Raw genomic sequence first — 23,114 nt, forward strand, 5'->3', positions numbered from 1 at the left:
ATGAATTATCCCTATAGTGGGGTCATGAGGGCTGCTGACCCTGGACATATCGCCTATTCGTGTTATTAGTTGAAAATGGTCTCAAAACAACAACATTGTTGGTTTTTACCACATGGGATAGTTTATCGTCTGACAATACATTCAAAGTGTTTAATCAGTTTTTGTTTTGTTGTGTTTTTTCTTCAGGCGGTGCTGCATCTGTGGGTCATGATTGTTCTTCTAACTTACACACCGGAAATGCACGGTAGCCCTGACGGAAGATAGAAGGCAACCGGAAATTTCTAGATTTTTCTGTGGCCTGCAACGTAAGGAAGCTGCTGGAAAATGGGCCCTGGGACCCGACTCTCCCTGTTTTGCACACACAATGCTACGAACTGAAGGCATTTGCTCGCTTTTCTTGTTGGTTTCTTGGGCTGATGGCCGAGAGCTGCAGTGAGTTTTAACGTGAATACAGAGTGGTTATACTGTGTTGGTTTTGTTCTCCACGTTAAACTTTCCTTCCGCTGTACTCTTAAGAGATTGTATGCAACACTATGTAAAAACAAAGGATTTTAATAAATATGCAAGAGGAGAAAACGTTGCGTTATTTCTTGGTGGTCCCTAAATTCACCCAAACCAATCGTTCTGGTTGCAGAGCTTTTGCAAAAGCATTCAGTCATTTTCACATTGTGTCTTGTTACAAACCTTTTTTTTTTTTTTGCATTTTACTGGAATTGTATGTAACAGATAAAAGCAAAGCAGCACTTAAAATGTGAAGTGGACGTATGAAAATGTCAGCGTTTCAGATGGTTGGGAAACAAATACATCATCATCATCAAATGTTGACTGTTAGGTTTATCGTTTAGGAAAACTGGGAAAAAAAAGACTAAAATCAAAAAGATTCATGTACTGCATGGCTTTATGGCTTTTCTGTTTGTTTCATAACTCGGCATGGTGACTTAAAGGTTTGTAGCTTCTGTCTTGGTTCTTTGTTGACCACTGTGTAGCGGTCAACAAAGAACCAGACTTAATCATTTTATGTTTTGTTTTTTTCGGGTGTTTTTTTTTCATATTTCTCAGTCGTTGCAAAAATATTTCAGCCAAACTCTTATTGTAATAGATTATTTTGCCTGTAATGTCCGTCTCATGTCTTCATGCCGGGCAGCTGGACGGTGTTGCTGGTGAAAGCCGTCCTGACTGGCGCCGTCTCTCTCTGCTCACTCCTCCTGTTTGTCACTCTGGTTCACAGCAACTGAAGAAGCAGCAGGCCGTAAATAAAAAACCTTCCACTGTCTTCAAATTCAAAATTCAATTCAAAAATACTTTATTGATCAAAAACAGGGGTCACCAACACGGTGCCCGCGGGAACGCGGTTGCCCCAGGGGACAAAAAGGAGACATTTGGAAACTGCTACTTGGATGATTGTACAGCTTCAATAATGTCATAATTTAGCTGTTAGGTTTTATATGGAAGAAATATAATCTAATTTTTTACACATTGAAATTACAAACCTGATTCTATTCTGTGCAATTATCAATATATATTTTTTACTCTAAATGCACAAAAAAAATTCACCTGCAAATGTTTCTTGAAAAATGTAATTTTTAAAATTTTATTTCATGTTTTCAGGCTAATTTCTGAACGCAAATTTCTGCAGGTGAATTTTATGCAGTGAATTTAAAGTGTAAGAATAAAAAATAAAAAAAACATTCACAAAGTTGCACAAGATAAAAATTCAGTGTCATAAATTCCATTTGTAAAATAAATCTGATTCCAATCAGGTTATATTTCTTCCAAAATTTTGAAGGATATGTTTAAATTTCACTAAGCACTAAATGCAGGCTAGAAAATAAGATTTAGAAGTTTATTAGTGATTTTCTTGTGTGTGGTTTGATCAGCTAAAATATCCTTTGATATAAATTAAATCGGTGGTTTAAACAACCCATAAATCAGATGACAGCTGATAAAATACACACATTCCTGCTGTGAACACAAGCCGTCATGAATATCATTTCCACATCTTGTTTCCTTCATTTCTTCCAGGTCAAATTGATCCTTTATGGGCCACTTAGGTACAGGAGTTTATGCAGCACAGTCATGTATTAATATAATATGCATTTCCAGTTTGGGTTCCTGTTTGGATGATTATGATGAATCAAATGGCTTTGACTCACATTAAGGCTGTTTCCTGTTCTTATTTCTTTCATTTCAGAAACATTTCTAAAATTAGACAAATGCTCTCCAGAGTTGACCTGGAGAAAATCATTCCTGCTTTTATGTCATCTCCTCTGGAAAACTGTAATGTCCTTTTTAACAGCCTGGATAAATCCTCAATTTCACCTTTGCAATCAATACAGAACGCAGCAGCCAGACGTCTCACCATGTCCAGTAAATTCTGCCATATCTCTCCTGTTCCATTTTCACTCCACTGGCTTCCAGGTGATTTTAAGATTTGTTTTAAAGTACTTCTGCTGACATACAGAACATTACAAGACCAGGCTCCTGATTACCTTTGTCAGCTTTTAATTAAATATTCTGCTGCTCATGGTCTTCGTTCTCAAACTCTGAATGTTTTGGTTGTTCCACGAACACGGTTAAAAACTAACGGGGGTCTTTCAGTCGGTGGCTGAGGAACAGTTTACACTTGCAGCTCCGTTTTTTTGACTCTGGAGGTTTTTAAAAAGCAACTAAAACATTTGTATTTTCCCAGGCTTTTATCTCTTGATTTTACTGTGTTTCTTATGTTGGTTTTATGTTTTCTGTTGTTTTAAGGCTGATTTCTATTGTGATTTTATGTCTGTGACAGACACTTTATAAATAAACTTTACTTAATTACTCTAAGGAAGAACACAAGTGGAAAACAAGGCAAAAATAGAAAAATCTTTGTTTTTGCTACAACAAAAGGACGACAAGACAATTTATTTGCATGCTTGTTATTATTATTGATATAAATGTTACTGACAGCACCGACTGTTGTTGCTGTAGTGATAGAAGCCAGGAGGAGAGAAATAAGTTCCCTCACATTCCAGATGTTGCTGCTGTCTTATGTGGATCAGTCTTTTTCTCCAGTGTGGATTCGCTGATGACGCTTCAGATTGTGGGAACTTTTGTATCTCTTCTCACACTGACTGCAGCTATAAGGCTTTTCATCAGTGTGGATCCGCTTATGTTTCTTCAGTGCTGACAGATCTCTGAATGTCTTCTCACACTGACTGCAGCTGTAAGGCTTTTCATCAGTGTGGATTCGCTGATGTCTCTTCAGTGCTGACTGATGTCTGAATGTCTTCTCACACTGACTGCAGCTGTAAGGCTTTTCACCAGTGTGGATTCGCTGATGTTCCTTCAGTGCTGACAGATGTCTGAATCTCTTCTCACACTGATCGCAGCTGTAAGGCTTTTCACCAGTGTGGATGTGCTGATGTTTCTTCAGTGCTGACAGATCTCTGAATGTCTTCTCACACTGACTGCAGCTGTAAGGCTTTTCACCAGTGTGGATTCGCTGATGTTTGTTAAAATTACCCTTCTGAATGAAAGTGTTTCCACACTGGTCACAGAGATAGCGCTTCTCTCCAGTGTGAATGCGTTGGTGAATTTTCAGATACGTCTTCAATCTGAAATGTTTCAGACACTTGTCACAACGGTGTTTTTTCTCCAGCCTCTGGGTGGGCTGAACCTGCTGTCCATCGCTGAGACCAACTGAGGCTTTATCTTCATGTCCGCCTGGGTTTGTGCAGGTTTGGTTCTACGAAGGGAAGTACAGTAATTATAACCAACAGTAAATACAATACACAAACATTTTGATAGTCAACAGCTTTATTGCTTTGCAGAGATTAAAAGCATCCTAACACGTCTCCCCATTTAGTTTAATCAAGTGCAAAAGTATAAATTTGCCTTTCTCTCAGTTAGACTAGAGGTCTGGAACCTGTGGCCCCACAAGTGGCTCTTTGGACATTTTTAATGGCTCCTAATAATTTAGTTAAAAATGCAGAAAAACCAACTGATGGTCTTTTAATCTAGACATAATGACAAAAGTACATTTTAATAAAATGGTAAATGACTGAACTTATATAGTGCTTTTCCCAATCATTTTGACAATTCAAAGCACTTTACACTGAAGTAACATCCACCCATACATGAGTAAGGGGTAAGTGCCTTGCCCAGGGGTACATCAACATGTGACAGGAGGAAGCTGGAATTGAACCTACAACCTTCTGATCACAAAACAACTACTCTACCCACAGAGCCACAGTCGGCTCATAGTCGTCAGTAGTATACAACAGAACAATTGCATTGAATTTCCACAACAGCAGAACAAGAAAAGTTCCAGTTATGTATTTTTTAATCAGTTTTTCTTGTCATTGTAAACTATCCTATAATTTTACTCAATTCTCCACAAATATCTTCACTGATATGAATGATTATTTGAAGGCAGATTCAGGTTTTAATTTTTACATTTAACCTTTTTAGAAGTTAATATATTATTCAGGTGTTTTATGATAAATAACTACTTGTGAGGACAGGGATGTCTGCGAATCCAGGTGGAAGGTTAGTTCCTCCAAGCAGTGGGTTAGTTTGTGCATCAGCTCAGGAAAACAGACTTTGCACCTGCAGCTGAAGAGGGAAGAGCTGAACAGGTTCTTGGAAAGGTTATTGCATGATGATTTGGGCGGGTAGTCTCTTGATTAAAATCGTTGTTAGGGCTAAAATCTCTGATCACTTTGGGAGATTTGCTGTGATCTCAAATATATATCTTTGTATTCAATAAATATGATTTATTTTTCCTCGCTGACTCTTTTTGTGCTGGTTTAATCCTTCACATATGAATCTAGGGGAGGTTTACTGATCTCAGCAACATCCCATAAATTTATGTAAGATGTATGTGTCATGATGATTTGTTGGCAGATTAATTGAGAACCCAAATGCAAAACAGCAGAAACGTGCAGTGAATAATGAAAATATCAAACCAGTGATGAGGAGCTGGGGAGGATGAGGAGAAGTGACAGGAGGAACCAGCAAGGAGTAACTTTAAGTACTGGGAGGCTGAATGCTGACACAAAGGACCCGGCTAAAGACTAACAGGTAGCTGGTGTGAGGGGAGAGAGAAAACTGAGGGGGACCTGGGGACTAAATGAATCGAACATAAAGGAGAACTGAACCAACAAGACATAATGAACTAGAATAACTAAGAAAGGACTGAATTACAGAAACAAGACTGATCTAACCAAAATAAGACACATAAAATACTGAAATGAGAATAATTTAAGAAACACCAAAGCAGAGTAAAACAAAAAGCAGCTTATCCAAATAAACGAAGAGGAACTAAGAAACACAGAAATAAACAAAACCCAACCAAACAACTCAGGATTATATTATTAAGTTGTTTAAATTCCAAAAAAGAAATGAAATGAGCAATGACAACAGATTTTCTATAATTAGATGTTTATCAAGATGAAATGTCAGGAAACATTTATGGCTCTAAAAAAGTGTTGTTTTTTATCTGGACTGAAGGCAAAATGGTTCTTTGGACTGTAAAGGTTTCAGATCTCTTTTGTAAGATAACATAAAGATTTGGGTTTCGTTAGGTCAGGTCACCGGGCAACAAAGAGACATACAGGACCAACAACCATGCACACGCACACACACACAAACACACACACACACACACACACACACACGCACACACATGCCCCCCCCCCCACACACACACACACACACACACACACACTCATACTTATAGCAATTCAGAAAACCCAAATGAAAATAAATGTCATGTTTTTGAGGTGTGGCATGAAGCCAGAGTACCCAGAGAAATCCCATTCATGCACAGAGAGAACATTCAAAGTAAATGCAGAAAGACTATTAAAAACATAAAAGTAGCACTTAGTTCCCTCAAGTTTTAATAACTAACCTCTTCCAGTGATGCCTTCTCTTCCAGGTAAAGTTTCTCCATTTCAGTCCTGCCTAAAACAAACATTCATAACATGTCAAATTGAATTTAGGATATTTGTGCAGCAGTGGCAGCAGTTTCAGATATAGCTGAAACCAGATATTTATTAGAGACAACCTGATTTCACACATTATGATTTTAAAACGGTCTTAACTTCCTGCTTTATTCTCAGCCAGGATTAAATACATTCCCTAATTTCTCTGAAAAGTTTTCATTTCTGTTTTTAATTTAGAAAGTTTTCATGAGCTAAGCTAACTATGCATTTAAACAGATGCTTTGTAAACTTGTAGCACTTTTAACAGAAATAAATGAGAATCATAAAACAGAGGGATGATTTCTGCTTCACACGTTTAAGTTTTAGTAATGACATGATTCTACATTTTGCAAAGTGAATTATTAAACATCAGTATGAATTATTACAAATATATGTGATAAAGAAATAAGCCTTTACTTACAATTTCTTTGAGCCACCTCTTCAGATGATCTTTGTCATAATATTTACATTTGGCAGATGCTCTTATGGTTTCCATGGTAACATTGTTCAAAGGATTACAGCTCCATAACCATTTAACTCTCTATGTATTAAAAAAAAAAAAAACAACAACATTCAGCCTTCTGATTAGGCTAATTACAGACTTTATTCTTCTGTGCACCACAAAGTTTCACTTAAATGTTAAATCTATTTTATTTGAACAGATCTGGAAACTTGTTATGGTGCATACAGTACTGTTTCCATGGAGACAGGTTGTTTGGACATTTTACATCTTAATGTGACCATAGATGTAACAAATGACTATATTTGTTATGTTTTGTAAATGTCACTTCTTTTAAAACAAGCTGCATTCATATGTGTGAGCCTCTGTGTTTATATTAGCCTGCAGAAGCTAAAAGAGACAGAGGAACACAGAATTATGTATTCCCAACAGTCCCGCTGTCGGGGTGGCTCAAATATCACAACAACAATCACTAAATGTGGCGCTTATGGATCCTGAGCTAAAATATAGCGGCCCGTTCCTTCCGGCCGTCGTAGCCCCATGAGCCCCGACCCAGATCGCCATGGTAACGGCCCTCAGCCCTCAGGGTTGCAACCCCCTGGACAACTAAGCTAATGTGATACTAAGACTGAAATAATTAAATAAAACGGAAAAGTTTAAGCAATTTATTGTAAATCATGAGAAACAAAAGTCAGACATTCCTGAGAAAGTAGATGTCGGGATACACTGCAAAAACACAAAATATTACCAATTTTTTTTTCCCATAAAGATAAAGGTAATTTTATTTCTATAGCACATTTTCAAGAACAAGGCATCACAAAGTGCTTTACAGGAATTAAAAGGAAATACAAACAAAATTAAAGCCGCACAGCGGCATCACGCGGCCCTCGCAGTTGTTGTAGTTGTATTAACTTAGTGAGCGCAGTGGAGTCAAATTACATTTCAATACTTTTGGGCTCTTTAGAGGTGAACAAAGGTCTTGCCTATCGAGTTTGGTGCCAATCGGATCATCCATGTGTGATTTAAAGACAATCGTATAAAAATGGGGAGGGACTGATATTTGCCATTTTGCCATGCCCACACAGTTAAGCCAGCAGCGAGCATTGACAGAGTTCATCATATTATCATTTATGTCAGTTTGCACTGCATTAATTCCATATGAAAAACAACAGTAAAAGTAAGACATACAGCAGAAAAAACAGGTGACTTCCTGTGGGAAGTGGGCGGGGCTTATATGACGTCAAACTATGACGATATACGATCGTCAGGCATCCCACCAGGATCACTCATGCCAAGTTTGGTGCAGCTCGGTCAAAACATGTGGAATCTAGAGGCAAACATATGGCAACGGCGATACAGGTCACTTCGCCAGTCCGCCACGCCCACCTGCTCTGTCAAAGCCGGTCGGGGTTGGAGTCCACAGCGCACCAACATGTCTTCTGTCTCTGGACACAGTTTCATGTTGATTAGGTCAAAGGGGTAAGATAGCGACCGTTCACAGTAAAACATGACACTTCCTGTTCTCAGGGGGCGTGGCCTAAGTAATGTCATCATTTGATCATTGGGTATTGTAGTACACCCGATGATGATCAATCACTGAAAGTTTGGTGACTCGGTGAGTTTCTGTATAGGAGATACAAATGTTTATTTTTTCCTGGTGAGTAGGTGAACTTTGACCCCTGGTAACGCCCCTTCAGCATAAAGAACTTTTCTAGCAGAACCTTAGCAACTGTAGTAGCTCTTTGGTTGCTGGTGGGTATGGCCTGAGCATACCGAGTAAAATGGTCGGTAATAATGAGAACATTGGCCACCCCACGAGAATCTGGCTTGATTGACAGGAAGTCTATACAGACCAAGTCTAATGGGCCTCGACTTGTGATCTGGTGTAGGGGACTCGTTTTCCGAGGCAAGGTCTTGTGAGCCACACATACCCCAAAGGTCTTGACATAATGCTCAATGTCGTTTGCCATTTTTGGCCAATAGAACCGATCCAGCACCAACTCGGTTGTTTTTTCAATACCGAGGTGCCCAAAGTCATCATGCAACTGCTTTAATACTTGAAGCCGATGTTTTGGTGGAAGCACCAACTGGAACACTTCCTTCCCTGTAGGCCTTAAACTTCTCCTATACATCAGTCCATTCTTTATCTGCAACTTTTCCTTTTCTCGCTGTAGCAGAATGGCCTCCTGATGATCAGTCTGGAAGCTACAGGGCCAATTTCTTCGTCTGAGTCTTGTTCATTTTGTAGTTCTGTCATACTGAACTGTTGCACTGGATTCTCACCAAGAGAGATGGGGTACACATACAGATCTGGAATGGCAAATGGAGATACACCCAGCTGATCCACACACCGCATGTTTGCAGAGAGCCTAGCAACACTTACAGTTTTTCATAGGGCTTTCACTCCAGATGGGGGTCTCCACCCCTCCTCTTCAGCGTTTGCATTTCTGGAGAGCAGGTCGGCATCAATATTCTCCCTGCCTGGCCTGTACTGTATGCCAAAACCACAGGTGGACAGTGCAGCCAACCATCTATGACCTGTAGCACTAAGTTTGGCCATAGTAAGGACATAGGTCAATGGGTTGTCGTCGGTTCTCATGGTGAACTTGGCTCCGTACAAGTAATCATGAAACTTATCGACAACAGCCCACTTGAGGGCAAGAAACTCGAGTCGGTCCAAGACTTTGAGGAGACGTTCCTCGTGTTCTTCTAGTGTCCGGCCAAACACTATTAGGTCATCCAGGTATACTAAACATTGCAGGAGGTTCATGTCTCTGACAGCCTTTTCCATTAACCGTTGAAAGGTAGCCGGGGCTCCTGTAATGCCTTGGGGCGTACGCTCAAACTGGAAGAACAGTAGGGGGCAGATAAAAGCTGTTTTCTCCTTGTCTTGGTCAGTCATACCAATCTGGTAATAGCCATTTCGAAGATCCAATACAGAAAGCCAGCGGCTTCCAGTCATGCAATCCAAGGCTTCATCAATCCTAGGAACTGAGTATTGATCAGGGATTGTTCGTGCATTCAGGGTGCGGTAATCAATACACATCCTGATGGAGCCATTTTTTTTCTTGCAATCACAATGGGTGAAGCATAAGGACTACGTGACTCCTTTATTATTCCAGCTGCCAGCAGTCTTTGCAGATGGCTTCGCACGTCATCGATATCCGCAAGATGTCTTGATCTTTCTCGAAAAGGTGGTGAGTCACTAAGGCGGATGGTATGTTCGACTCCTCTGGCCAGTCCAACATCCCATTCCTCAAGGAAAACACTCCTGCTTTCTCTGATAACTTACGAGCAATGTATATCGTCTGTTTCTGCACATCTCAGATCTAGTTGAATAAAAGAATGTAAGGCACAGCGCAAATTATTTCTCCTCTGAAAACCAGGTTTCCGCAATCATCTCAACAAAACCACAAACATCAAGCTGATCTTACTCGAAAACACACTTATGTACCCCACACAAAGGAATACCTAAAAACATTCTTCTAGCCCAACAAAGAAAATAGTCCAGTTGTGAATATATATTTTTAGGAGTTTTCAGCTTTTGTTCCTTTTTCCTTGTAGTTTGTGAGCTTCTGTCATGTGAGGCTGAGTCACCTGGGAGCCTTGAACTTCAGTGGACAGAGGGAGACAAACAGAGGCCATGATCAACACGATCATTATTAAAAATTATAAAGTCTCTAGTGTGCTGGTAGCATCATGCTGCAAGGCTCTTTCACTGCAAGAGGTGTTGGTGCATTGCACAAAGTGAGTCGAACGATTAAGATAGAGGATTGGTTTTAAGTGGTTTTATGGTCTCTCAAATTAATAGGTAGGTAGTTAAAACGTGGGTGCAGTTGGATGTTCCAGACTCTCAAAGCTCCAAGCCAAACTGGTTTCGCATAGATAAAGTCAGCTAACGCTAAGCTCGGAGCTAAAGCATGCTGAAAATCAATGGACCAACCTTCAAGGCGCAGTGTAACGTAAAACAGACTTTTTTGTTTCCCTTTCCATCATGTTATGTTATCCTTTCATCAAAAACATACCTGTAATCCTTTAGTCACCATGGCAACCAGTCAGCTGAGCAAAATGCCTGGGCGGGCCTAGCGCCGTCTTGGAGGCGCAGCTCCTCCTTTCTAATCTTCCGCTTCACAGAGCAGCCCTCCCTCGTGACTCCCCAACTCAGTTCCTTCAGACTAGCTAGCAGCCATTAGCATATCGTATAATGCTGAACTCATTATGTGAGCTACTTCTCAGTAAAAATGTTGTTGATATTAATAGAGGAGCCATGTTGTGATGACTTCCTGAAGGTGGAGTCTCAGGATGAACAGGAGTCTTTAAAGAGACAGGAGCCCAGTTACAAGGCGTTAAATTGCAAAGTCAGGTTTCTTTTAAGTGATATTTGATATATACAGCATTTTTAGAACAACTGAAGGTCACATATTTACTTGACTACACTATAAAATAATACTATCTGGCTGCAAAACACGTCATACTTCCCCTTTAAAAGCAGTTTAAGATACGAACCAATTTAAATGAGCTGTTTCACGTCTAGCAAGAAAAGTGATCAAATAACTGCTGAAATGACTTTGGTGGTTTCAGGTTGTTTTTTTATGTTTTTTTAAGTGTGATGCAAATACAAACAGAGACGGTTGTAGTGCACAGACAGTCAGGAAGTAGTCTGTTTATTTCACATTTTTTAAATGAACATTTTCTAAGAATATTGGTAGATTTCTGCAGCACTAATAAAATCTGTCTTTAAGGCAACAACCAGGGTAAAAATAAACGACCCAAGAAATTTGTCAAAACAGAGAAGACAAATAATCCTCAGGGATCACATCAAGTAAGAAAATTGGGAACAAATCTTACATAATCATAAAAACTTTTAGATCAGAACACTTCTTGACCAGAGGAGAAAATCAAAAACCTGAGATGACATTAAAATTCATCTCTGGTTTGAAAACGAGGCTGGTCTTCTGGTCTGAAGTCTTTGTTGGGGCTTCCGTCCGCGTTGAGAAGACGTGCTGCGGTGTAACCCACGATGGGATACTTGGCTTTGTACGTTCCTTCAAACACGCTGTCCAAAGACTGGAGCTGCTCCTCCGTGAGTCCTGTCTGTACACGGAGAGATAAAAAAATACAAACACATTTTTACAGTGCTTTGCAAAGCTATTCATACTAGCTGAACGTTTTTGTTGTTTTGTTTTTACATTTGATCACGTTTCAACATCAAACTTCATCGAATTTCATTTGCATTTTTGTGAAAGACCAATAAAACGTGTCGCTTATCTGTGAAAGGAAGTGGAATGAATATCAATATAATGCATCAATTTCAATTGTTATAAAGAAAAAATATCTGAAAAGTGTGGTGTGCATGTCTACTGATGGTATTTACTCTGATACCCACGTCATCCTGAACATCAACCACACAGTGAAGCATGGTGGTGGCAGCATGATGCTGTGACGATGCCTTTCTACCAGCGGAGTAACAACGCATCAATCGATATCGATCAATGATTAACGATCCAATTACACAGATGTAAAATGTAAATACTGATCCATATCGTCAAGTTTAAGATAGATTTGTTTTGAAATGTTCAAACATTTATTTCAATGCCTGATGCCTCAAAGAGCTTCGAAAGAAAATGGCCAAATAATATTTTAGTTGGTCTTTGTAATGATCTTGATGCAGATGGTTCTGTTAGATTAGCAAATCATATGGTATCATATTGGTCACAGATTTGTGAACTGAAACCCAAAAGGTTTGACCCAAGTCACACAAAAGGCAATTCAATCAAAAACCCATTTTGAAGACATTCATAAACAAATTTCTGACGTGTTCTTCCTCTCATTATTGTGGCATTTAGCAAATAGAAATAACTGTAGCAATTCTAACTGGCCTAAAACAGGAGAGGTTTGGCCTGATGTAACGTCAGGTGTGTGCGAGTCCTTTGACCAGGTGTACAAAAGCTTCTGGTTTCCGCTGCATGTCGGCTCCACGGAGCGCCGACCTTCACCGCTTCACCGAGTAACGTCTGATCGCTGTTGACGAGGACAAACGCGAGGGTTGTCTTTGCTCCAGAGAAATCTGAATGAATTCGATGAGTCACAGAATGATGATGCTGTTCTGGTGACAACAGCAGGAAAGTTTGGTTGTGTGGACTTTGTGAAGCCAAAGCGATGAACAATACCAACTGTCTTCTTGACAATAAAGCTGACGTCATTTATTTCTGCGGAGCAAAGCTGAGATCGCTGCGATCTAAACTTTAAGCAAATCTGAGAGTTTTCATTTAAATCGTGGCAAAGAAGGACTTACCTAAAAAAAGCAGAAACACTTTCTTTGAAATTATTTCCCCTGAGATTTCTTCTGTTTTTGCTTCTTCTTTTTTTTTTTTGTCACGCATTACTTCAGTTTTCAGATGATATTTCCATTCATTTAGTGGGAAAAATTATTCAAACATACAAAACACAGTGTGAAAATACAATAACTCTGCTTGGCTTGCATAAAATTACCTGTGATTAATCACCTTTGAGTAAATTTCATTAGCCACACCCAGAAAAATTACTGCCTGATTTATAGAATAGAAAAATTGTTTCATTGCCGTGACACATTTAACAACAACAACAAAAAAGATGCCTGATATTCTGAGGATTAATAAGACACAACAGGTAGAAAATTGGCACACTTGAGAGAAAAAAAACCTCACACTGATGGCTAAGCATGGCAGTGGTAGTGTGATGGTGAGGGGCTGCTTTGCTTCTTTGGAAACTGGACCACTTGATGTAAATGATGGAACCATGAATTCTGTCATCAAAATGAAGGTTTTTCTGTGTCCTAGTCAAAGCATGCACTTATAGTCAAATATGGTAAAATTATGCCTAAAACCTTTAAGTGTAGCTGAAATAAAACCATCTTTGAATCGCGAAGAGAAACGAGAATGTAATCAATGAAATTACTATTTGAAGACTGCTTGCATTTTACTAAAGCTTTTTTTGTCGTCTGATATAAAAAAATGCTTGGGGCCGATATGATCATGTGAAAGCAGAGTTCGGGATGGTGTGTGTAATGAGTTTTAGTCTGGTTACGCTTCAGTGGTCATTACTCTTGAAAAATGAAAAGCCCCATTGTGAAAAACAAACTGTTTCAAACCCATATTATGGAGTGGTGCGTTCATGTGAACTGAAAGTGGATGAAAATGCAGATTTGTTTTCGAAACAAAAGAAGGCTTGGATATCCTTCTGTGTGTGGACGCATATCGACCTGAAAACGGTTTGGAGACTTAAGACGGTGGCACCTCCGGTCCTTCTGCGTTACTCACAGTGTCTGATGTCAGGTCTGCTGGGTTCAGGGACATCTTGGCCACGGCTCGGGTGGAGTCCTTCCCAACTAGAGCGTTATATGAAGCATCTTTACCATAAAACTCTGCAACGAGCCAAACAAACGACACGTTATTGACAGTAAATATTGTAATGTGGGCTGACAGAAAACTGGTCTGGGTTCAACTATTTAGAAGTTTTGACGTTTCTTTTTCTTTCAGCTTGCTCCATTTTTAAAAAAAATACCTTTTCCTTTGGAGACATCAAACACAACACCTTTTATTGCCATGTAAATGGGCTGGCCTTCCTGAAACAGACAGGCGAACACAAAGGACAGCAAGTCCTTCCTTATCACGATTGAACAGAGCGCCCATAAACACATATTGAGAAACCGAGGAGTTATTACGGTAGGAGTTTACCTCACTGCCGTCGTATCTCTGGAGCTCCTCCTCAGTAAAAAGTCGCACAGGTTTTGTGGCTGGTTTGTAATTTAACTTAACCTCTTCGGCTAAACTCACAGAAAGAAGCACGAACAGGACCCAAACCTGCGTCGTTGCCATGGCAGGGACGTTGTTTGGAGACACCTCGTGCGGAAACTCATCCAGCAGCTTCCCCTTCGTCACACTTTTGGTGTTGCGTTTGTGAACTGTCGGAAATGTGACAATTCATGTCAGAAAAGGTTTGTATTCAATCAACTACATAATGTGAGTTTTTATTTTATTTTTTTGTTACCCCTCCAGGGGATCTTTTTGTGGGCTCTAGTGTCCCTTATGTGATAGTAGGCTGACAGGAAACAGGGAAGGAGAAAGACATGCGGCAAATGTCGTCGGGTCCGGGAGTCGAACCCGCGACGGCCGCGTCGAGGACTCAAGGCCTCCAAATACGGGTCGCGCTAACCACCGAACGCCCTATTTTATCTTTTTGATTCTTTTAAAACTAAACGTATGGATTCCTCTGATTGAATGTCGATGTTTATTGTAAACGTAAACGTTTATGTTGCCAGGTCCCTCTTGAAAAAGAGATTTAAGATCTCAACGAGGCTTTTATATAGCAAAATAAGGGTTATTATTATTATTATTATTATTATTGTTGCTGCTGTAGTTATGGCTTATATTTTTATACTTACACAGTTATTTGACTGTAAAACCAGTAAACTTAAGGTGTTTAAATGTGCCGCATAAATAATAAATTTGACATTGACTTACATGTACCTCGTTTCTCTTTGAATATCATTTTACATTTTAGAGGTTGATATTTGTGGAAGACTGACGACAAATAAATAAATAAATGAGGAAATAAATCTGTAAATAAAAATGACCAAGTAAGGATTTATACCTTGTTACAGCAAGATTACTTTTTTTTTTTCACAGCAATAAATATATCTACCATGGACCTGCTGGGGACGCAATAGGGCTGATCCCCGGTGGATGACCTGCTCCATAGCCCTTCCCAGGGCCTTGGAGCAGAGGAGGGACACAGGGAGCCAGTTCTTGATGTCCTGCAAGTTCCCCTTTTTTGGCAGCAGGGCAATAACTGCCCTGCGACAGGACAAGGGGAGTGAACCAGTGTGCAGATTCTCATTGTAGACCTGTTCCTTCTTTCATTCTGTCCACCTACCTCCACCTCTCCCTTCCCTCCCTAATCTCCACACACTAAATGCTCCTCCCTTCACTTCCTCCTGCTCTCCCTGCACAACGTCTCTCTCTCCCTCTACACTTTCACCCTCACCACCACACACACTCCCGTGCACCTATCCTTTCCCTCACACACACTCATCCCACTGTCCACCACTGACACCTCAACAATACCGTCTGCAGCGGGTTCCTCCGCAGCCACCGCGGGTTCCACCAGGTGGGGCCCCCGCCTGCTCAGCAGCAGCGGGCTGTCCCTGTCAGGACACATTTTTATGATGTGGCCCTCCTGACCGCAACCAAAGCACCTCATATTAGAAGACGTGGCAAACAGAACATAATCAAAATCATCTACCCTCACATGAAACCGCAAATCGAGCTCCTCATCTCTACGATTTAGAATCATAAACATTTGTCTCCTACGAGACACAACGTGTTTCAGCAAAGGTGATTTGCACCCCGTCGGAACTTTCTTAAGTGGTGACACCACCTTACCGTGCCTTGACAGTTCTTTAATCAAAAAAAAAAAAAAAAAAAATCATCGCTGATGAACGGTGGCACGTTTGACAAAGTTACTTTAGTCGTCGGTAGTGTTAGCGGCGACACCCGCAAAAACAAATCCCCCACGGAAACGCCCACCTCCACCACCTGTTGAGCCTGCTCCACTACACAATGAACAACACCACCGCTCCATTCATCCGTGCTGCCGACCTTATATTCCCGTGCCCAATCACCTCACCCACAGCCAAACAAACGTCCTCCACGCTGCACGGAGAAACCAGCACCCACCTTGATGCCGTTCTTCCGTGTCAGCGTGGAGAAAGACCCACCACCAGCCACCACGGCGTCCTGAGACGCCCGCCTGACGGCCACACCCGAACCCAAAAAACCCTTTAAAAAGTGACAAAAACTAACACAAAATCACAATTAAACAAGTAACACAAACACCCAGTGAAAAACTATGGAAGCCCGTTTCCGCCACTCTGTTAAAAAAAATAAAAATAAATTATCTCATTATAATGAGATAGTATCTCAAAATACTATCTCAAAATAATGCGATAGTATCTCATTGTAATCTCATTGTAATGAGATAGTATATCATTATAATCTCATTATAATTTCATTATAATCTCATTGTAATGAGATAGTATCTCAGTATAATCTCATTATAATCTCATTGTAATGAGATAGTATCTCAGTATAATCTCATTGTAATGAGATAGTATATCATTATAATCTCATTATAATCTTATTATAATCTCATTGTAATGAGATACTATCTCATTATAATCTCATTATAATCTCATTGTAATGAGATACTATCTCATTATAATCTCATCATAATCTCATTGTAATCTCATTGTAATGAGATAGTATATCATTATAATCTCATTATAATCTCATTATAATCTCATTGTAATGAGATACTATCTCATTATAATCTCATCATAATCTCATTGTAATCTCATTGTAATGAGATAGTATATCATTATAATCTCATTATAATCTCATTATAATCTCATTATAATGAGATACTATCTCATTATAATCTCATCATAATCTCATTGTAATCTCATTCTAATGAGATAGTATCTCACGTGGGGCTGGATGAGTGGGGCTGGATGAGTGGGGCTGGATGAGTGGGGGGTCTGGGTTGGAGTGGACACCGGTGAACTGGAGCGCGCGCGCGCCAGGGTTGGGAAGTTTTACTTCCTTAAACATGCCTGCGTTACTTAAAGACAGACCTGTTAACAATTAGAAACAGCTTCCAGGACTTTACGTCAGCTCCAGTTAGAGGGGAGGAAGAGCGGAGGAATGCCCGGGACGGGAAGCAGGAGTTCCTACCAACAGGTAACGTTATAACTTCCTTTTATTTGCCTTTCACGTTTGACCAAATACTCCACGAACAACTCTCGTCGAGTCATGTGACTGTGCTGCCGACGACTGGAGCTGAAAGCGGCATGCAGCTTCATAAGTCATGTAGTACCACGCTACAGAGCAAGCAGGTCGTTGTTTAGCTGTTGCCATTTTGGACGGATTTTGTTCAAACTCAAAAGGGCAAAAACATTCGGCGCCGTGATGAACTTTACAGTTATAATGTTTTCTGCTGTAGTTTTAGCTTTAGCTTCATTAACGGTGTGAGAATAAGTAAAGCTGCTGTAACAGCGTAACAAACTGGCGGAGTTTAGAAAGTTTGTCCAACTATATAGTGTTGCTTCAGTTCAATAAAATTCTATAGTCTTTACGTCCGTAACACGAATAACAAAACCCCCCCAACAACATATAAACCAAAGCAAACAATTTAAAAATATTTCTAAAATATAAAACCACAATGTAAATACATTTCAGAACTACTTTAAAAGAAATCAAGTACTTATTTAGTTGTGGCAAAACTAATACTGGTAAAATAATACTGCATCAAAGTAACAGTAAAAAAAAAAAAAAGCTCATCCATCGGTACATTTTTGACATTGTGAAACATGCTGGGTCAAAACAGTCCAACTGAATGAACAAATCCAACCCTGAGTTGACTAAACATTGCCCCAGCTTGTTTGGTTAAATGTTTAGCCTAAAAAAAAAAAAAAAAGGTTTTAGGAATCGGTTGAAAATAATAAATCAAAAATGAACACTGATTAGCCCATGCATGTTTTTGTGCTGTGGCAGACCTAATCATTCATCTCTGTTTACCTCCGCTGATTTCATCAGATAACAAGTCCGGTCTGGTATCTGCAGCAATATAAAGCTGCAGATACAATTAGGAGTTAGTCATAAACTTGCTGAAGATGTTTCACCTAGAGACGGGCCTTCAGAGTTATTCGTATAAACTGTTTAGTGACTCAGCATATTTAAGGCTGCGTCAAGATCAGAGCGCTTTCCCGTTTCTTGTAAATAAACAGTTCAACAATGAAGACGACGACGACGACAAAATCAGTGGTCCTTTGTCTCAAGACTCTTTCGACGATGCTGACGAGGAGACGGTGCCCGAGGAGTCCAACGGCAACGTCGGACAAGGCAAGCGGCTGTTTCTCGGTTTAATCTGTTTCCGTTAGGAAAGTAGACACACTTATAGCATCATGGAGTATATTCCTTCTGAAGCAGGTCGTCTCAAAGCGTCGCTTCGTGCTCTTCCTTATTCTACTTCAGAGAATGACATGGGAGGGACCAGTCCACCGCGGAGATTCAGCAAAACCTGCGTGAAGAACGTCTTCACCGTGCTGCTCATCTTCATCTACCTGGTGCTGACCGCCGTGGCGATTTTCCTGGCCTACCAGACCATCTCCGACTTTCTGGACAAACTCAGTCAGCCTGTCATGTCGGTCAACTACAAGGAAGTGGACTCCTTCTCTCCTCCTGGTTTGTATGAGAACAGCACAACAAAAAATATTAGGAGAGCCGTGGTAGTTTTGGAGCACTGGGACAAATTGGTGATAGAATCAGTGGTGCTGCCAAGGGAGGATCACAGGGGGCCATGGCCCGTTTGAAAAATGCTGGGCCACCCCATCTGTCCTCCCAGAAACTCATGTTCATGTCACTGAAAGGCATATAGAGACATCCTCTTCAATGGAGACATACATGCAAAGTCCAAGAGATAAATAAATACAAAATAAATTAATTGATTAACATTTTTACTGGCCGATTTCAGTGGAGCAGAACATAGATGGAGCTGAGTATGATGTGATTTTTGAAGAAAGCTGAAAAAAACCCATCCAAATGCTAAACACTAACGCCAGATATACAAAGGAATGGTTTAGGTCACACAATGTAGTGGCCCACTCAAAGTTAAGGTCAGATTAAGACTGATTAAGAGTCTATGACAAGATTTGGTAGCAGCTCTTCACAGATTGATTGGCAAACTGTCTGAGCTTGAGCTACTTTGTGACGACGACAATGAATAAAACACTCTCCAGATTTGTGTAGACACTCAACCAATAACACTTACGGTTGTAACTGTATATGCTTATTCTTAATTATACTCAGCTTCGTGTTGATTTATCACCTAAAATGCTTATAAAATACTCTGAGAATTGTGTTTATGATATGACAACAGAAACAACCATTATCCAGGCTGATAATTATGTCCCCACCTGTGGAGAAAGTGTTTTTTCTTTGGGTAAATCTTGTCGAGGTAAAATGAACAGTTTGTGAGACGTGTTTACATAGTAGAGACGGAGAGTATTTGGCACTTCAAGGCTTTACTTCACACCTACGTTTTAGCACCACCGGCAATCAAGTCGGTGTAAATGATAACGAGCAAGGGAAGGTGTTAAACATGGATATAACACATTTTTATTGCATCGCGTCACTTTACATACCATCAGTGCTGAAACGCACAATGCCAGGCAACTGACCCAAAACAAGAAAAACCGCAGCGTCTGAAAAAAAGAAATAAATAAGACGAATTCAAACAGAAAGTAAAAGATCAAATGAAATTAAGTAGGTCCGCTCTAAAGCTGCTGCAGTATGTGTCCTATCTGAGTGTCTGAACTGTAAAAAATTCAAAGCATTTTTTTTTTCTGTCTCTGAGCAGGTATCGCTCTGTTTCCTGACGATGCTCAGCTGCTGAGCTGCAAACATCACTACCATGACAACATCCCACCTCTAGTGGACCCTGGTACGCCTCAGGAAAGGGACTGTGAGATCACCGAGGTGACTTACTTTGGGCCGTTCACAGAGCACAAACAGGTATGGTGTGAACGCAATGATTCTGTCGAACGTATGTGACCCGAAAATTTATTCATACCCCTTGAAACTTTTAACATGAATTTTCAAATCTTCGATGATGATGCAATACTTTTTTTGAGGGACTGTCAAATAAAATCCCCCCAAAATACTTTGAAGTTTGTGGCTTTAATAAGAAAAAATGTGGAAAAACATTTAAAGGGGCAGAATTAGATTTACGTCATGTTATAATGTTCCCTCATCAAACACATACCTGGAGTGTTGCTTTGATTCTTTCATGCATGTTTGAGAAATCCCTTAGTCTCCATGACAACTATTCAGCTGTTCAAAACGCCTGGGTGGACCTAGCCCCGCCTTCAAGGAGCTGCAGTTTTCACCCTTCTGAGTTTCCACCTCCCCCACTCAGCTCCTCCAAACTAGTCAGCACCAATTAGCAGATGCCTGGTGGAAATTCATATCTACTGAACTCAGAGAGGTGCTGGTAAAAACACTGTTGCAGGGTTAAAAGAGGAGCCATGTTGTGATGACTTCCTGAAGGCGGAGTTTCAGAAAGAACAGCAGCTTCTTAAAGAGACAGAGGCCCTGTTTCAAGGCATTAGATTCACATTTCTTTTAAGTCATATTTGAAATATGCAGCATTTTTTATAAAAACTGAAGGTAGCAAAATGACTTGACTGTGCTATGAAAACACATAATTCTGTCCCTTTAAGTGGTTTGAATTCTTTTTATGCGAACCGCAGCCGCTGATTTACAGCCATACATCCTCTCTCCTGCCTTTCCCAGAAACGGGCCGTGGTGGTCCGTGGCCCGTCGGATGTGAAAAACAAAGAGCTGATCTTCGTGCAGTTCAGCCAGAATGAAACCCGGGAGGACTTCAGTGCCATTTCATACATGCTCTTTGCGAAGTTCAGTGACTTGATTGAAAGGTAAGCGCGAATCCTAAAGTATTGATCCTGCTTTGTTTGCCGTGGGAGATAATCAAGTGTTTGCCGATGGTGGCTCGTTTTCAGGCCATCTGTTCATTGTATTGCAATACAATGTTGAACTTGAAGCAATCAGCTTTTTCTTCAATCGGTTAGCTTAAGCTTTTGTATGTCAGGTAGAAAAATGTAAACGTCTCTGAAACAAGATCCGACTGCTTTAATTCTTGCACATTTTATCACCACAAAGTAAACCTTTGGCTGAACAGTGCGTCTCACAAACTGCCCCTTATCACTGCATTGACGTCGAAATGTTTGTACCTCTGTGAAAGAACAGGCACAGATAATAAAATGTCAGCTGGATATTGCAGGGAAGTGATCGTGTTAGGTAAAAATTGACTTAAAAGTTAGTTAAACCTTTAGGTTGTTGGGAGTACATCTTTATCTTCTGAAACGTGTGATCAAAGAGCTGCACAGCCTCGAAAAGTATTCATACCCTTTGAATCTTCTCACATTATGTCACACTAGCTAACACACAAAAACCAAAAGGCTAAGGAAGGACTAAGAAGCAGCCAAGAGGATAGTGGTAACTTTTTAACAAAAACGAATACGCAAAAAGCTTCGTATCTTTAATTATTCAAAGAATTTATAACATTTGTAGTGTCTTCTGTTTTGTGATATGTTCAATAAAGTCTTTTCTTAAAGCAATAAAAGAGAAAGGACTTTGGAAATGAGGCGCCAATCCTCACCGTAAAGTTGTTCACAATAACATCCAGGGAACCACCCAGCCTGTCGCCTGGCTAGAGTAGATCCACTAAAGATCTTCCTAGAAAATTTCAGCTATTTTTGCCACAAATATTTGTCACCTTACGCGTAGTTTTTATCCTGAAAGTCTTCCACCGAAAGGAAGTTCTTCAAAGTTCAGACAACGAAATACAGTAAAGTTTGTAGTTACAATGAAACGTGAAAATGTTTAAATACTTTTTCAAGGCGTCTGAAGCTGAACAAGTCTGAATCCGGCAGCTCATGTCACCTCTCTTTCCTGGCACCTCAAGTGCGAACAAGTCAGCGTTCATGAGTGACTGCGAGCGGAATTACTCCATGTGGACCTTCTCTGGAGGATTCAGAACCTGGGTCAAAATGTCTCTCCTGAAAACGTCCGGCAGACGCAGCGAAGCAGTGGAGTTTCGGCAAGAGGTACTCCAGCTCACACACAACAAGACGTCTTTGTCGGAGGCTGCGTTTTCATGATTTTTGTTTGTTCTTCTTCTAGTCGGGAGTGGTGAAATTCAACGACAAGAGGCCCGAATCAGAACAGACGGTTCAGCTCTTCTTTGTTGTCTTTGAGTGGCGAGATCCTTACATTCAGGAAATCAGGCTGGTAAGTTTTCCCAGAGATATTATCACCCTCGCCAGAATAGCCCGCACACGTGAGTCTGATGGTGTTCAAGTCAGCAGTGCTTCTTTCTGTGCAGATCGTGACTGCGAATCCCTGGAGCTCCATCGGCATCCTCTGTGTCGTCTTCATGGCTCTCTTCAAGGCTGCAAATTTTGCTAAGCTCACCATAAAGTGGATTATTAAGATGCGCAAGAGGCACCTGAAGCATAAAGCAAGGGAGCTAAACCCGATAAACTAAAACTCAACGCAGGAAAACTCTGCTCGCACATGCTGGCATGAAGAGAAACGTTCAAATGAATGATTTTTTTTATCACACATGCTGCTTTTTTTTAACAATTATTTACATATATTTTTGATAATTGGAGAATAATTTACACTAAGGATTGGAATGTAAAGTTTGTACACACAGAGCTAGCTACATTTTAGCATTTTAGATCCACCAATTCTCCTGGGCTGTATTTCCTTTATAAAAGTGAAATATTTTGTTGCATTTCTAAACATTCCTGGGAACACAACTTTGCACATACTCAGTAATGTTGCTGAGAAATGAGATTCTTTAAACGTTTTTTTGTATATTTTTTTTTTCAGTGAAACTGAGAAACAGTTTTGGACACTAGATAATTCGAGAAGGGAGTAGTGTAGTGATTCTCTTTTATGTTCTTTCAAATAAAATGTCTGAAACATTTCCTAGATTATCTCAAAAGGGATTATCAAAAAATGAACTTAGTGTTTGTTTCTATTTTTTATTTTTAAATGTTCTATTTTCAT

General features: G+C 40.1%; 3 protein-coding genes across 6 annotated transcripts; 1 reads left to right on the forward strand and 2 right to left on the reverse strand.

Moving 5' to 3' along the window:
* Positions 1-2,896: 2,896 nt before the first annotated feature.
* Positions 2,897-6,683, reverse strand: LOC114134613 (zinc finger protein 454-like). Of its 2 annotated transcripts, none has more exons than XM_028001350.1 (3): positions 6,382-6,683; positions 5,888-5,936; positions 2,897-3,721 (listed from the first exon to the last, which is right to left on the reverse strand). In XM_028001350.1, the coding sequence occupies exons 2-3, from the start codon at positions 5,927-5,929 to the stop codon at positions 3,032-3,034; spliced, it is 732 nt and encodes a 243-aa protein (XP_027857151.1). In that variant the 5' UTR covers positions 5,930-5,936; positions 6,382-6,683; the 3' UTR covers positions 2,897-3,031. The 2 variants fall into 2 exon arrangements, with proteins under 2 accessions (XP_027857151.1, XP_027857150.1); XM_028001349.1 differs by having other exon boundaries at positions 6,378-6,683.
* A 4,380-nt stretch (positions 6,684-11,063) lies between these two features.
* Positions 11,064-16,269, reverse strand: nenf (neudesin neurotrophic factor). Of its 3 annotated transcripts, XM_028001356.1 has the most exons (5): positions 16,137-16,269; positions 14,136-14,362; positions 13,963-14,023; positions 13,719-13,822; positions 11,064-11,514 (listed from the first exon to the last, which is right to left on the reverse strand). In XM_028001356.1, the coding sequence occupies exons 2-5, from the start codon at positions 14,274-14,276 to the stop codon at positions 11,338-11,340; spliced, it is 483 nt and encodes a 160-aa protein (XP_027857157.1). In that variant the 5' UTR covers positions 14,277-14,362; positions 16,137-16,269; the 3' UTR covers positions 11,064-11,337. The 3 variants fall into 3 exon arrangements, with proteins under 3 accessions (XP_027857157.1, XP_027857156.1, XP_027857158.1); XM_028001355.1 differs by lacking the exon at positions 16,137-16,269 and having other exon boundaries at positions 14,136-14,416; XM_028001357.1 differs by lacking the exon at positions 16,137-16,269 and having other exon boundaries at positions 13,993-14,023.
* A 708-nt stretch (positions 16,270-16,977) lies between these two features.
* pacc1 (proton activated chloride channel 1) lies at positions 16,978-23,068 on the forward strand. The gene is made up of 8 exons (XM_028001347.1): positions 16,978-17,198; positions 18,245-18,359; positions 18,492-18,701; positions 19,876-20,030; positions 20,811-20,953; positions 22,003-22,144; positions 22,221-22,328; positions 22,423-23,068. Exons 1-8 carry the CDS (start codon positions 17,163-17,165, stop codon positions 22,582-22,584), a joined length of 1,071 nt encoding a protein of 356 aa, XP_027857148.1. The 5' UTR covers positions 16,978-17,162; the 3' UTR covers positions 22,585-23,068.
* The last annotated feature ends 46 nt before the right edge of the window (positions 23,069-23,114 follow it).

Source organism: Xiphophorus couchianus, chromosome 19 (genome assembly GCF_001444195.1).
Source record: "Xiphophorus couchianus chromosome 19, X_couchianus-1.0, whole genome shotgun sequence".
NCBI lineage: Eukaryota > Metazoa > Chordata > Actinopteri > Cyprinodontiformes > Poeciliidae > Xiphophorus > Xiphophorus couchianus.